At 46.6% G+C, this 13727-nt stretch overlaps 1 protein-coding gene across 1 annotated transcript; it reads right to left on the bottom strand.

Moving 5' to 3' along the window:
- Positions 1 to 2105: 2105 nt before the first annotated feature.
- On the bottom strand, positions 2106 to 13727 carry LOC129327149 (zinc finger protein 883-like). The gene is made up of 5 exons (XM_054975620.1): positions 13652 to 13727; positions 11883 to 12012; positions 9049 to 9156; positions 8421 to 8516; positions 2106 to 4630 (listed from the first exon to the last, which is right to left on the bottom strand). Exons 1-5 carry the CDS (start codon positions 13664 to 13666, stop codon positions 3093 to 3095), a joined length of 1887 nt encoding a protein of 628 aa, XP_054831595.1. The 5' UTR covers positions 13667 to 13727; the 3' UTR covers positions 2106 to 3092.

The following is a 13727-nucleotide window of genomic DNA, read 5'->3' as shown; positions in this document are numbered from 1 at the left end:
CCATTTTCTCCAGGGGAACTGATCTCTGTGGCCTGGAGATCAGTTGTAATTCTGGGAGATCTCCAGCCACCACTTGGAAGCTGGCAACCCTACCTACGAGGATCAGTTAAACTACTTTGGGCTGTTTAGCTTAGGGGAGTAAGGAGAGACATGATAGAGTTCTACAAAATTATGCATGTGTGGAGAAAGTGGGCAAGGAGAAGCTTTTCTTCCTCTCTCATAATACTAGAATCCAGGGTCATCCACTGAAGCTGGGGGATGGGTGTTTCAGGGCAGACAAAAGGAACTACTTTTTCACACAGCACATAGTTAACTTGTGGAACTCACTGCCACAGAATGTGATGCTGGCCACAAACTTAGAAGGCTTTAAAAGGCGATTGGACAAATTCATGGAGGATGGGACTATTAAGGGCTACTAGTCATGAGGGATAGCCACTCCCTCTAGTACCAGAGTCAGCATTAGGGATCCCAGACCCCCGGTGGGGGTGGGGGATCTCCCGCCACCACTTACCTGAGCAGCGAGGAGGCCGCACACCTTCCTTGCGCGCTCCCCCCCCACGCAGCGCACTCCCGTGTGCCACAGCCGCCGGGATCAGGTCCGTTTTGGCCCAGATCGGGGCTGCTATGGAGTGCTCAAAACGGACCCGATCCGCGGCAAATTGGGCCCGTTTTCAGCAGCTGCGTTTCTGCAGCGCCCAAAATGGTCCCATTCTGCCATGGATCGGGCCCATTTTTCAGGCGCTGCGGAGCGCAAGAACGCTCCTGTGCTCCACATCGCCCAAAACAGGCCCATTCTGCCGCAGATCGGGCCCATTTTGAGGCACTGCGGAGCGCAGGAACAGTCTTGCACTCCGCAGCACCTCAAAACCAGGCAGCTTTGGCCCGTTTCGGGTGCATTCTGCAGTGCCTGGCTGCGTGATGAGGTCACCCCGAAGTGAGATTATCGCGCGTGTGGGGGCACGCGCACGCGCTCCGTGTGCACGCACTCCCTCTCCCAAAAGGTAAGTGCTAGGCCCTTGTCCCCCTGCCAGGAGACTGAGGGGGGCTGGCAACCCTAGTCAGCAAGCCTCTTTATAAACAGTTGTTGGGGAGCACAGGTGGAAGAATACTGTTGCAGCCAATTCACCCAGGATCCCATCCAACGGGCAGTGGCTCTTTACTGTCTCAGACATAGAAAGTTCCTTTTAACTAAAGATCTGGGATTGAACCAGAGTACCAGTATTTTTTTTTTCATCAAACCACTCCCAGTTTTTCAGAACACATTTCAAAGGAATCTGTTTTCTCTTTTACTCTGCGCCTACCCCGTTTCTTGCTTAGGCTATTTTGGGGTGTCTATTTAAAAGGTCTTATCTCTGGTTTCACCTCAAAACTTATAGAATGGAAAGCAGGACCGTACCAGACTTCCAAATGGTGCCCCTCCCTTGAGGTTTTTCCCTCTCTGTTCTCTGAGGGGCATCACCTTGTTTACCTCCTGAAGAGCTGGGTGAGGCGGAGACGTAGGGCTCAATCAGTCCAGCGCCGGTGTGTCCCATCTCCTCTGTGGGGTTCCTGGGTGACCAAGTTGAAGCTCCTGGCTGACTCGGCAGAATTTGTTGCAAAAATAGCAAGGTTCATGACCTGGTGCTTTGCCCAATGCTTACACCAAGACTTGGAGAACTTTGAAGATTTTATTCCAGGAACAAAAGGGGTACAGAGTTTCAAGTAAGTAAGAACACTCTGAGCCCACCCTAAAATGGTGAGGAGGCAGGCAAGGCAGTCACAAATCTGCTGGGACACCAGAAGCCCTCCCACTGATTGCCCCCCCCCAAACACCAAGAATACAGAGCATCACTGCCCTAAACAGAGAGTTCCATCTATACCTTGTGGCTAATAGCCACTGATGGACCTCTGCTCCATATATCTGGTCTATATGTACTAGGTGGAGAGCCAGACAAAACCCCTTTATATACATTTGGTGAGACCGCTACCTGTCACCCATCTACTGCCCAGGATTATTGGAGTAAGGGAACTCCCCTCAAACAGTGTCACCATGTAATTAATTTGATTATAATTGCCATTGCTTAAAAGACTGTTGCACGTGTTTTATTTTCCCGAGAGACAAAAGGTATCTAGTCAACAGGGATTAAGCAGAGGAAAAATAGTTACACTTTATTTACAGCTTCAACACCGTTGGATGATTCAAACGCAGAGCTACATTTCTCTTGATAACTGAACTTTTGCTCCCAGAACATTCTAGCAAATTACAGTCCTCAGAAGCCAGCTCTTAAATGCATGCTGCATCTCTTACAAGCTCAAACACCTCCCCTTCTCTTCTCACTGACCGCCATCCCTCTTTCTAGCTGTTCTTAACCGTTTTCAACTGTCAGCTTCACCCCAACTTCCCATCAGTTCCCAATGGCTGCCTGTGAGAGAGAGAGAACTGGAGGTGCTTTCTACACACTCAAACCCAGTCTGCTTTTCCCTCAAGAGACTGAGAGAGATAGCTATTCCTAACCTTCCCCAAACCACATGTTGGTCACAAACAAGAAAAGTCACCCACCCTTGACTGGTTTCCCACATACTAATTAAGCTTAGATAGTTCCACCCCTTAATTCCTCAGAGAATAAGAGGACACATAACAGGATGGCAACTGTGAACATTCACAGCAGCATTTCCATAATTCCCCCCAATGTTCTTTCTTTGAGATGAAGTCAAGGCATCACAAGGGAAACGGTTTCAGCCTATCAACAGCTTTTCCGCATTGGATTTTTGATCGACTTCTTAACAACACGTTTTTCCACTCCCTTATACACCATATTGTTTGCAGTTGTTGTTCTCCATTTTACTTCAGAGGAGCAACAGCCTGCAAATGAGACTGTGTGCAAGGGAGAGAAAAATCTACTTCAGTTAAGAAGCTGAACGAAGCAAAACCTTGGTACAGAAAAGCCCCAAGCGCTGACAGGTTTGCTTGTGTGTATTTCGTCATGTGAAGGCCCGCATTCCAACCAAAGCCCTTTCCATGTTCAAGGTTGGTAGAAATTTCCTCTGGGAGAATACTCAGATGCACAGAAAAGCTCAGTTTGTGAAAAAACTCTTAAGTACAACTTTAGAATTTATGTTGATTTTCCTGCATGAATGCTTTGGTGTGTAGCCAGATTGTCACTCCGGCTAAAGCTCTTCCCACATGTCAAGCATTTGTGTGGCTTCTCCCCAGTGTGAATCTTCAGATGCTTCATAAGGTTTGATTTAAAGGAAAATCTCTTGTTACAAACTGAACATTTATATGGCTTCTCTCCAGTGTGAATACGTCGATGTGAATTAAGACTGTCTCTCCTAATGAAAAATTTTCCGCATTCTAAACACTGATACGGCTTCTCACGTCCGTGAAGGAGGAGATGGGAGTTAAGGTGTGTGCTTTGATGGAAGCTCTTTCCACACTCTAAGCATCTGTATGGCTTCTCCATGTGAAGCCACATATGTACAGTAAGCCTCGATTTAAAAGAAAATGTTTTGTTACAATCAGAGCATGCATATGATTTCTCCCCTGCGTGAATTCTTTGATGTGAAGTGAGGCTCCTACTTGTTGTGAAGTTCATGTTACAAACCGTGCATTTATATGGCTTCTCCCCTGTGTGAATTCTTTGATGTACAATGAGGCTTCTATTCTGACTAAACTTCTTTCCACATTCCACACATTTATATGGTTTCTCCCCTGTATGAATCCTTTTATGTTTATGGAGGAATGATTTGCGAGCAAAACTCTTGCTACAATCAGAGCATTTATATGGCTTCTCCCCTGTATGAACCGTTCGATGCAGATTAAGGCTGCCATGGCGACTGAATCGCTTCCCACACTCCAAGCATTTGTACGGCTTCTCCCCTGTGTGTATCTTCTTATGTTTAGTAAGGCTTGATTTATCAGAAAAGCTCTTGCTACAATCAGAGCATTTAAATGGCTTCTCCACTCTGTGAATCTTTCGATGTGAAGTAAGGCAGTCTCTCCGACTAAAGCTCTTTCCACATTCCAAGCATATATAAGGCCTATCGCCTGTGTGAACCCTCCGATGTTTAATAAGGCTTGATAGACCAGGAAAGCTCTTTTCACATTCTAAGCATTTATATGGCTTCTCCCCTGTGTGAATCATCGTATGGATAGTAAGATTTGATTTAACAGAAAAGCTCTTGCTACAATTAGAGCACTTATATGGCTTCTCCCCAGTGTGTATCCTTTGATGTGGAATAAGGCTCTCTCTCCAACGGAAGCTCTTCCCACATTCCAAGCACTGATACGGTTTTTCCCCTGTGTGAATTCTTTGATGGTCAGCAAGGCTTTTACTCTGACTGAAGTTTTTTCCACACTCCATGCATTTATGCTTTTTCTCACCTGTTTGGATTTTCTGATCTTTCTCATTATTGGCATTGCAACTGAACCCTTTCCCATTCACAGGGCACTTCTTCCTCCTCTTTCCCTTCTGCATTCTATCTTGGGCTGAGATATCATGCAAGTTCTTGCCCTGACTGGCAACCAATTTCCATTTTGCTTCCTTTTCCCCTCTCAGCTGTTTCTCCTCTGCTGCCTCCAGATCTTTGTCCCTTTCTGCAGACGCTACTCTTGGATCCATCTCATTCTCCATCTTCCACTCATCCCTTGCTGGAATAGAGAGACAGAAATCAAATAAGAGCACCAACAAGAGAACAAGAACTTCAGAGCAGGGACAGTCATTAACAAACTGCACTTTCCAAGAGGAGAACAGGAAAGGTGGGATTCATATCCGCCCTTCTGTATCAGAGTCAGGTGATCCTCTGGAGACCATTTGACTCTGAAGCTCTCCGTTTCCATCAGGTGGGACTGGAGGAGTGAGTGATTTAAGAAGTACAGAAGATTTTCCTTCCTTGGGTTTTTGTGGGGGAAGGGGACCTACAGTCCTCCCAGTGCCAAAGTGGCAGCACAGGAACAGTTGAAGACCCCAGGAATTGTGGGGAAGGGGATTAAGTAGTTCCAGAGAGGGAAGTGACTTCCACCCCACTTCTACTTCCCCCACTCTCTGCTGCTCCTCACCCTGTTCCTGTTCAGCTCCCCCCACCCCGCTTATTTCTCCTGTGGCTCACCTGGCTCCCTCCCCTCTGGATCTCCAACACCTCAGCCATGGGGGAGGAAAAGCCCAAAGACAAAAAACTACCGAAAGTAGTATTGGGAGTACACCTTGGGAGTATTGGTGACTGGAGTCCTTCTCCTGCACTGATTTGTTGCCCCAGCACAGACAATGAGAAGGAGAGGATAGGAAGAGCGGAGGAGAGGGGAGGAGGTGGGAAGGGAGGTGGGAGGTCCCAGTTCAAGCTGTTCGTTGGGCCTGATGGCTCTGAACAGATTGCTGTGGCCTCCAAAGTGCTCTCCAGATGGATAACAGCCTGCTCAGAGCAATCTACCCTAGTGACTCCATGGGACTGCCAAATGGAAGGCCCTGTGATCCTCCCAGGAGCTGAGGTTGGGAGACACTCAAAAACATGGGTGCACAGAGGTCTTTTTACTCTGGCTGACAGGAAATGATCTCTCAACACACACAATTCCTCTCTTCCCTTCTTTCATTAGGATGTTGGGGAGAAGCCCACTGGAAGGCAAAGTTGGAGTTCCTTCCCTTCAGCTAAACATCCATGGGGCAGGCCTGGCACCCCTGTTCTTCCCTCTTCGTGCAAGAACTCCCTGGAAGCACATCCACACAGCCCTCTTGCTCCCCATGCCTGGAAATTTTTGCCTCCTTGGAGAGCAAACAGAGAAACCAGCGTTTTCCTACCTGCCTAGTAGGTCTGCCAGGTATACCAAAAGTCCCCTTCCTTGGACTGGGGCTGCCGGATCTAAAACTATATTATGCAGCTGCCTGTTTAGTTTGGTTAAAGGACTGGATAAAGTTAAATAGGAGACTCCTGGATATGGAGACTCCTAAGATATTGAGTGGCATGGATACCTGTGGTATGATAAGATCAAAGTAAATGTAGATTTTAAGAACCATATCATACATCAAGCCCTGATACGAATTTGGAATACATTCAAGGCAAGAATAACAATAAAAATACCATTATGGCTTTCACCACATGAGGCATTATTTAGAAGGGAAATAGTATGTAAAGATAAGTGGTTAACATACTACAATCTATGTAATTTTTCACAAGGGGAGACAAAAATGCATTCTAGAGAGGAATTGAAAGAGAAAGGCTTTGACTGTCAGTGGTTTGTGTATATGCAACTATCAGAAAGGTTTAAAAATGACCTTAAAATGTATGGTATGGAGGAAACTACTAGTACAGTTGAAAAAGAGTTATGTAAAAAAGAAGGTCACTTAATATCTATGCTAAAAATTGAACTAGAAGAAGAAGAAGTGATGGACTGTATGGTTAAATGGGCTAAAAATTTTGGATATAATATCCATATAGAGCAATGGGAGAAAATGTGGAATTATGGTCTAAAATTTACATTATAAGTTGAAAGAAAATTTCTATAAAATGATGTATAGGTGGTACATGACCCCACAAAAATTAGCTAAGATGTTTTATGGGGTGTCAAACAAATGTTGGAAGTGTAAAAAAAAAATGAGGGTTCCTTCTACCATATGTGGTGGTCCTGCCCGGTTGCTAAAAAGTATTGGAAACAAATACACCTAACAATGCAAAAAATATTAAAGAGCAACCTACAACTAAAGCCAGAGATGTGTCTATTGAGTTTAGTGGATATTTCAATAGAAAATGAATTTGTAATTTTGACTAGATATATGACAACGGCTGCAAGAATAATTTATGCACAATATTGGAAATCGAATAAATTGCCAACAGTAGATGATTGGCTAATAAAGATGTTGGAGATTGCGGAACTGGCAAAATTAACGGAACTGCTGACGGACAAAACAACAGCAAATTTGGTTGTTGGGGGTTTTCCGGGCTGTATTGCCGTGGTCTTGGCATTGTAGTTCCTGACGTTTCGCCAGCAGCTGTGGCTGGCATCTTCAGAGGTGTAGCACCAAAAGACAGAGATCTCTCAGTGTCACAGTGTGGAAAAGATGTAGGTCATTTGTATCTACTCAGGAGGGGTGGGGTTGAGCTGAGTCATTCTGTAAGAGTTTCCCAGGGTGTGGAATGCTAATGGCGGGAGGCTTCACTGTGTCCTGAGGCGGTTCTTTTGCATATGGATTGGTGCTTGATGTGCTAATCTTCTCTGCAGGGCTATTGTCGGGTGTGGAGTGTTTTGTTGGCCTGGTGTTTTTCAGAACTGGAGCCCATGCTCTGTTCATTCTTAAGGTTTCTTCTTTCCTGTTGAAGTTTTGCTTACACCTCTGAAGTTTTGGTGCTACACCTCTGAAGATGCCAGCCACAGCTGCTGGCGAAACGTCAGGAACTACAATGCCAAGACCACGGCAATACAGCCCGGAAAACCCCCAACAACCATCGTTCTCCGGCCGTGAAAGCCTTCGACAATACAACAGCAAATTTTGTGAAGATCTGGAAACCTTTCATGGACTTTCTGTATATAAAAGAGAAGTCAGAACTAATGATCTGTGCATTTGAAAATTAGAGTTATAAGGTTGGCAATAAATGATGGGCTGAAGTAAGCGGAAAAAATGCAGATATCTTCGCAGTAAAGTCGAAGTTATATGTTTAGTTAAGACATGGGTATTACGGAAGAGTTATTAAGTAATCAGAAAAAAAATTCTGTAAAATGTTTAAATGGTATGTCTCCCTCTATGTTCTTATTTGTTTGTTTGTTTTTATGTTTTTGTTTCTTCATGTGAACCTTTGCTTGTCGTTTACTGTAATAAAATAAAGTTTAAAGAAACACAAAAAACCCACAACAAGTCCCCTTCCTTGCAAACTGTAAATGAATAAATCAATGAGCAACATCATTTGGGCATCCTGGTCTGGCCCATTTTCCTTCCAAGGGAATGGGTAGAGGGCCATCTGCTTTGCTGTAAGAGGAAACACGTTAGGTTCCACTAGGAAACACAATAAAATAAGCAGATGAGAATGGATGGGGAATTTTCCTCTAACCCAAATCTCCATTTCCAACCCACTTTCAAGCACAAAGAAGAGACCCTTCCTGTCTTTGCCTCCTCTATTTTTCCAATAAGCGTGTAACGGCTCTCTTGAGCTCCTCTGGAAAAACTCTCCAGTGTTTCTTTTGAGGGAAGGCCTTCCCTTTCCCTCAAGGTCCCATCATCTGTGAGAGGGGGACAGAAAGAAGAGATTTTTGGTCTATCAATTCGAGAAAGGAAATCTGAGGTGAAGCAAGAAGAATGGACAGGGATACAGAGATCATGGTTCCTCTCAGGACAAATAGGAGGGTGTCATGCCACAAGGGGGGGAAAGCAGGGCACATCTATTTTTCCTGGATGAAATTAAATAGGACCCCAGTTCTGAAACTCTGACGAATCCCCTCCAGACATCCATGGAAGTACCTGCTGGTAGCTCTGCTTCCTTGGAGTCCTGGACAAACAGCTCTTCCTTGTTCTCCCGGCAAGAGATGAGGTCATCTTTAGGAATCAGATATCCTTCTGCAGTTTTGGAAAATCCAGAATAACAGACCATTTAAATCATGGGTATCTTATAAACACTGCAGATAATCTAATTTTAATGCATAACAGGATACTAATGTGTATATATGCAGGTGGGGGGAGGGGGCATTTCCGTTTACGAACTCTCCTTACAGCCAGTCAGGCCAATGTTCCATCTGGCAAAATGACTACCAGTAACTCTCCAGGGTCTCAGGCAGAGAAAGGATTTCCCCAACACCTCTTGCATGAGGTCTGTCCACTGGCGATGTGAGGAAGGGGGGAGGGACTTCCTGCAGTGCTCTGACCACTGAATGACGACGCCTCTGCACAACGGAAGGGTGTCACGTTCTGAGGTCCTGGGGAAGGGGAAGGAGCCAGATAGGTAGCTGCTGTTTCTTGGATGAGCACTGCATTTACTGATAGGTCTACTTGGCTCTGAAGTCAAAATATAACAAGTGCAGATTAGACAGAAAAAATCCTGGAAAATCCCCTGAACTGGCCCATTTATTGACTTGCTTCCACCAACCCTTACCTGACTCCTGGACATCTTCATACTCTCCCGATTCTTCAGAGCTCCGTAGGGACAGATTTTCCCTTGAATGCAGCTGAGGGTCGAGGAATGGCCTGGGCACCCAAAGTCCTTCCAAGGGAAAACAAAAGCACACGAAGGGATTTAGCCCTTTCAAGAATGTCTGTGTGCCAAGAACGTGCCCACACTCCTTTGTAAGGGGAAAGCTGTTTCCTTTTCCCCTCAGTTGTGCCTTCTGCCTGCACACCACAGTGACCTTCTGCATCAGACAATACAAGGCCAGTATTCTCCCCCCACCCCACCCCACCCCGTCTTCAGAGATCTTGCCTGCCTGGATATCTCCAGGTGGTGGCTGTGCCAGGCCTGGAGCAGGAGTCCTTCTCCACTCTGACACCAGAGACCCTCCTGTCAGAAGCTCTTTTGAATTGCCTCAGGGTGAACCAAGGAGCTTCACTGCACAAAACAAGCTACTTTGCCACTGAAGTAGGGCCTGTCCTCCTCCTGTACAACCACTAATGCAATTTCTGCTCTTTTCCCATCAGTCTCTAGTGCACAAGCAAAGGACTGTGGGAGAGACATTCCATGCCAAAATCGAAAAGCTGGAGAATAAGGAAGCCCCTGCAAAGATCTTCTAACAAGCATTCAGTTACAACATCCCTCGCAACCAGTGCCCTCTCCACTGACAGAGCATGAGTTTATTTATCTAGGTGCATTCACTTAAAGTTACAGAAATATTTGGAGATGGGGATGTTATGTTATTACCTCAGTGACAGATGAAAGCCTTTCCAGAAATGAAAGTGGGGCCCTGGGAGATACTCTCCCTCCCTCTTTTCCTTATCTTACTATATAATTGAGTAAGCGTATTTCAGACAACTCACTTTATACCCCGGTGCACTACCTGAGGGCGCTGCCATGGAGGAAGCCAAGGCAAGGCACCATGTCCCTCCAGAAAATGTGCCATGGTGGGAAGCCCAGGCCAGGAGCAGGATGGGAGCAGGTGGCAATGCCTGCCTCCTGCTTTCACCCAGCTGGTATTAGGCGTGAGGCAGGTGGCAATGCCCACCACCCAACCTAACCCAGCTGATATTAGGAGTGGAGCAGGTGGCAATACCCACCCCCACCTTCACCCAGCTGGTATTAGGTGGCAATGTCCATCCCCCTGCCTTAACCAAGTTGGTATTAGGAGTGAAGCAGGTAGCAATGCCCTCTCCTCACCTTAACCCAGCTGGTATTAGGAGCGGAGTAGGTGGCAATGCCCGCACCACCCCTGCCTTAACCCAGGCGGTATTAGGAGCGGAGAAGGTGGCAATGCCCAACCCCCATCTTAACCCAGCTGCTATTAGGAGTAGAGCAGTTGGCAGTACACACCCGCTGCCTTAACCCTGCTGGTATTAGGAACGTAGCAGGTGGCAATGCCCACCCCCCTTCAACCAGCTGGGATCAGGAGCAGAGCAAGTGGCAATCCTTGCCCCCCACCTTAACCCAGCTGGTATAAGGAGCAGAGTAGGTGGCAATGCCCACCCCCACCTTAACCCAGCTGGTATTAGGACTGGAGTAGGTGACAATGCCCTCTCCCTGCCTTAATCTAGCTGGTATTAGGAGTAGAACAGATGGTAATGCCCACTCCCCACCTTTACCCAGCTGGTATTAGGAGCGGAGCAGGTGGCAATGCCCACCACCTACCTAAACCCAGCTGGTATTAGGAGTGGAGCAGGTGGAATTTCCCCTCTCACCTTAACACAGCTACTATTAGGAGCAGAGCAGGTGGCAATGCCACTCCTGACTTTAACCCAGCTGGTATTAGGAATGGAGCACTTGGCAACACACACACCCCTTCACCCAGCTGGGATCAGAAGCAGAGCATGTGGCTTTGCCCACCCACTGCCTAAACCCATCAGGTATTAGGAGCAGAGCAGGTAGCAATGCCCACCCCCTACCCCACCTTAACTCAGCTGGGATCAGGAGCAGATCAGATGGCAATGCCCACCCTCCTTCACCAGACTGGGATCAGGAGTTGAGCAGGTGACAATGCTCCCCTGCCTTAACCCAGCTGGTATTAGGAGTGAAGCAGGTAGCAATGCCCACCCCCCGCCATCACCCATTTGGTATCAGGAGTGGAGCAGGTGGCAATGCCCACCTCACGCCTTCACCTGGCTGGGATCAGGCGCAGAGCAGGAGGCAATGCCCTTCTTCCCTTCACCCAGCTGGGATAAGAAGCAGAGCAGGTGGCAATGCCCGCCCTCTTCAACCTACCGGAATAAGCCACTGAGCAGGCGGCAATGCCCACCGTGTCTTCACCCTGCTGAAGTCAGGAGCTAAGCATGCAGCAGTGCCTGCCCTCCCCTTCAACCTGCTGGAGTCAAGAGCAGAGCAGGTGGCAATGCCTGCATCCCCTTCACCCAGCTGGGATCAGGAGCAGAGCAGGTAGTAAATCCTGCCGCCCACCTTCACCTGTCAGGATCAGGTGTGGAGCAGAAAGCAATGCCTGTTCCTCCCTTCACCCAGCTGGGATCAGGCTCAGAGCAGGCAGCAATGCCTGCCCCCCTTCCCCCAGCCGTAGTCAGGCACAGAACAGGAGGCAATGCCCCCCCCTTTACCCAGCATGTATCATGCATGGAGCGGGTAGCAAAGCCCACCACCCCTTCACATGGCCAAGATCAGTTAGATTAGGTGTGGAGCAGATGACAATGCCCACCCCACTCCTTCACCAGCCGGAATCAGTGACGGAGGAGGAGCAAATGCCTGCCTGTCTGCCCTCCCCTTTCTAGAGCCCGTTGTATTCCCCCCCCCCAACGGGCTTTCTTGCTAGTTAATGATAAAAGAGCAAAAATCCTTACCCAGAGAGGCTGCAGTCTCATAATTTTCCTGCATGACTTCCCAGTAGAGAGCTCTCTGGGCTGGATCCAGCAGATCCCATTCCTCCTCTGTGAAGAACACGGCCACCTCCTCAAAGGAGACTGATAGCCCCTGAAAGAGGAAAACACGTCTCATTTGATTGTATCTTTTCTATCCCTGAACATTTAAAGAAGATGACACAAACCCCATAGGCCAATAATTTGGTTAAAACAGAACTGACCAACTGAGAGCAACAAAAATTAAATTTATTTTCTCATACCCTAGAAAGATTATCTTACATGTTTCACTAGGAATGCATGGAAACTGCATTTTCTTGCAATGCTCTCGCTTTAAATGTCTTTGTCTGAAGGAGAGTTCTGTGCTACTCTAAAGCTTGTTTCCAATTGACAACCAGAAGTTGGACTAATTATGGTCATCATGCATTTTGTGTGTGCTTTTAAAAAACAAACTTAAGGCCTCTTTGAGCAGACCTTAATCTTTTGAAGGGGGTATGTGGGTTGGGAGATGCTGAGCATGGAATACCTAAGACAAACAAGCCAGTCACAGCTGCTGGCGAAACGTCAGGAATTACAATGCCAAGTCCACGGCAATACAGCCTGGAAAATCCACAACAACCAAGCTTCTTGGATGTTTGAGGATATTGGTGCATTCTGCAATCTGTACAGCAAAGAAACTTCTGCATCTTTTTTTTGGATTTACAAGATAAATTCTTTAAATGGAGGATAATAATTAGACTAATCTGGGTGACAAATTTCTATATTATGAGGGTAGTCAGATTTCAAGTTTAAGCCCCAGTTTCTCCCATTAACCTCAGTTGGCAAAAGAAATTATGGGACCTAGGTTTGAGGGGAGGGGGTGACCAAACAAGAAAGCAGTGGTGTCTCCAACCCACTGGTCTCCCTTTCTTAAGGGTGGTGGTGGCCAGTAGACCAAAAAAAAAAAGGTGTAAATTCAAAAACAGCTCCCAGACTCTCCCCGCAAATAACCTATAACCATTCACAAATAGAATGAACACAAGCTGGGTTTAATTTGACAAGGAAGGATGGGGAATCAAAGCAGGACACACGTATACAAAACTCCAGCTTGGACAACACAACTTCAAGTGGGGAACCAAAGCAGCGATAAGAGTCTTTTCTTGTCTTTCTGAGGCCTCCTGCAAATCTCTCCCACTCCCTCTTTGCTGTGGCCAGGTTGGCTCTTGGTGGTCGTGTCGCTCTTGAGGTTCCTTCAGGCTTCTTCGCTCTCTGCGCTGGAGCCCATACGGCTTCCATTTCTTTTTCCTCCTCTGAAAACTCCTTCCCCTCAGAACTCTCTCAGAGGCAAGATATTATTTTCCCCAAACTCCGACAGACAGAGGGCAAAACCCATTGAGTTACAACAAAAATAATTTTAAACCAGAATTACCTGGATAAATATTACATCAAAAATATAATAGCTATAAAGAGAAAGCTAAAATACTAAATAATTTGATTGCACATTTACAACCAGAAGCACAGCATCACATTCACATGCATGCTTATTAAAATTTGTATAACAATATGTACAACTCTAATGCATTTCTTTTATAGGCTAGGGGGCTGGAATTTGTGGATCCGGATGAAGTTTTTGCATACTTTTCTTACCGTGTCCCCAACACTGGTAAAACAGTATTGCATGAAACCCCCAGGCTCATGTGTTACTTTCTTTCTTATCCCTCCACCCGTTTTTGCTTGTTCCTGCCCAAGATCTCTTTAGGAAATCTCAAACTCACCTTTCCCACAGACATATAAAAGCCAAATTCTCCCTCCAACCAGTGAAATGGAGAGGCCCTATTTAATTCCTTCAGA

The sequence above is a fragment of the Eublepharis macularius genome, chromosome 4 (assembly GCF_028583425.1).
Source record: "Eublepharis macularius isolate TG4126 chromosome 4, MPM_Emac_v1.0, whole genome shotgun sequence".
NCBI lineage: Eukaryota > Metazoa > Chordata > Lepidosauria > Squamata > Eublepharidae > Eublepharis > Eublepharis macularius.
This window is presented reverse-complemented; position numbering and strand designations above follow the sequence as displayed.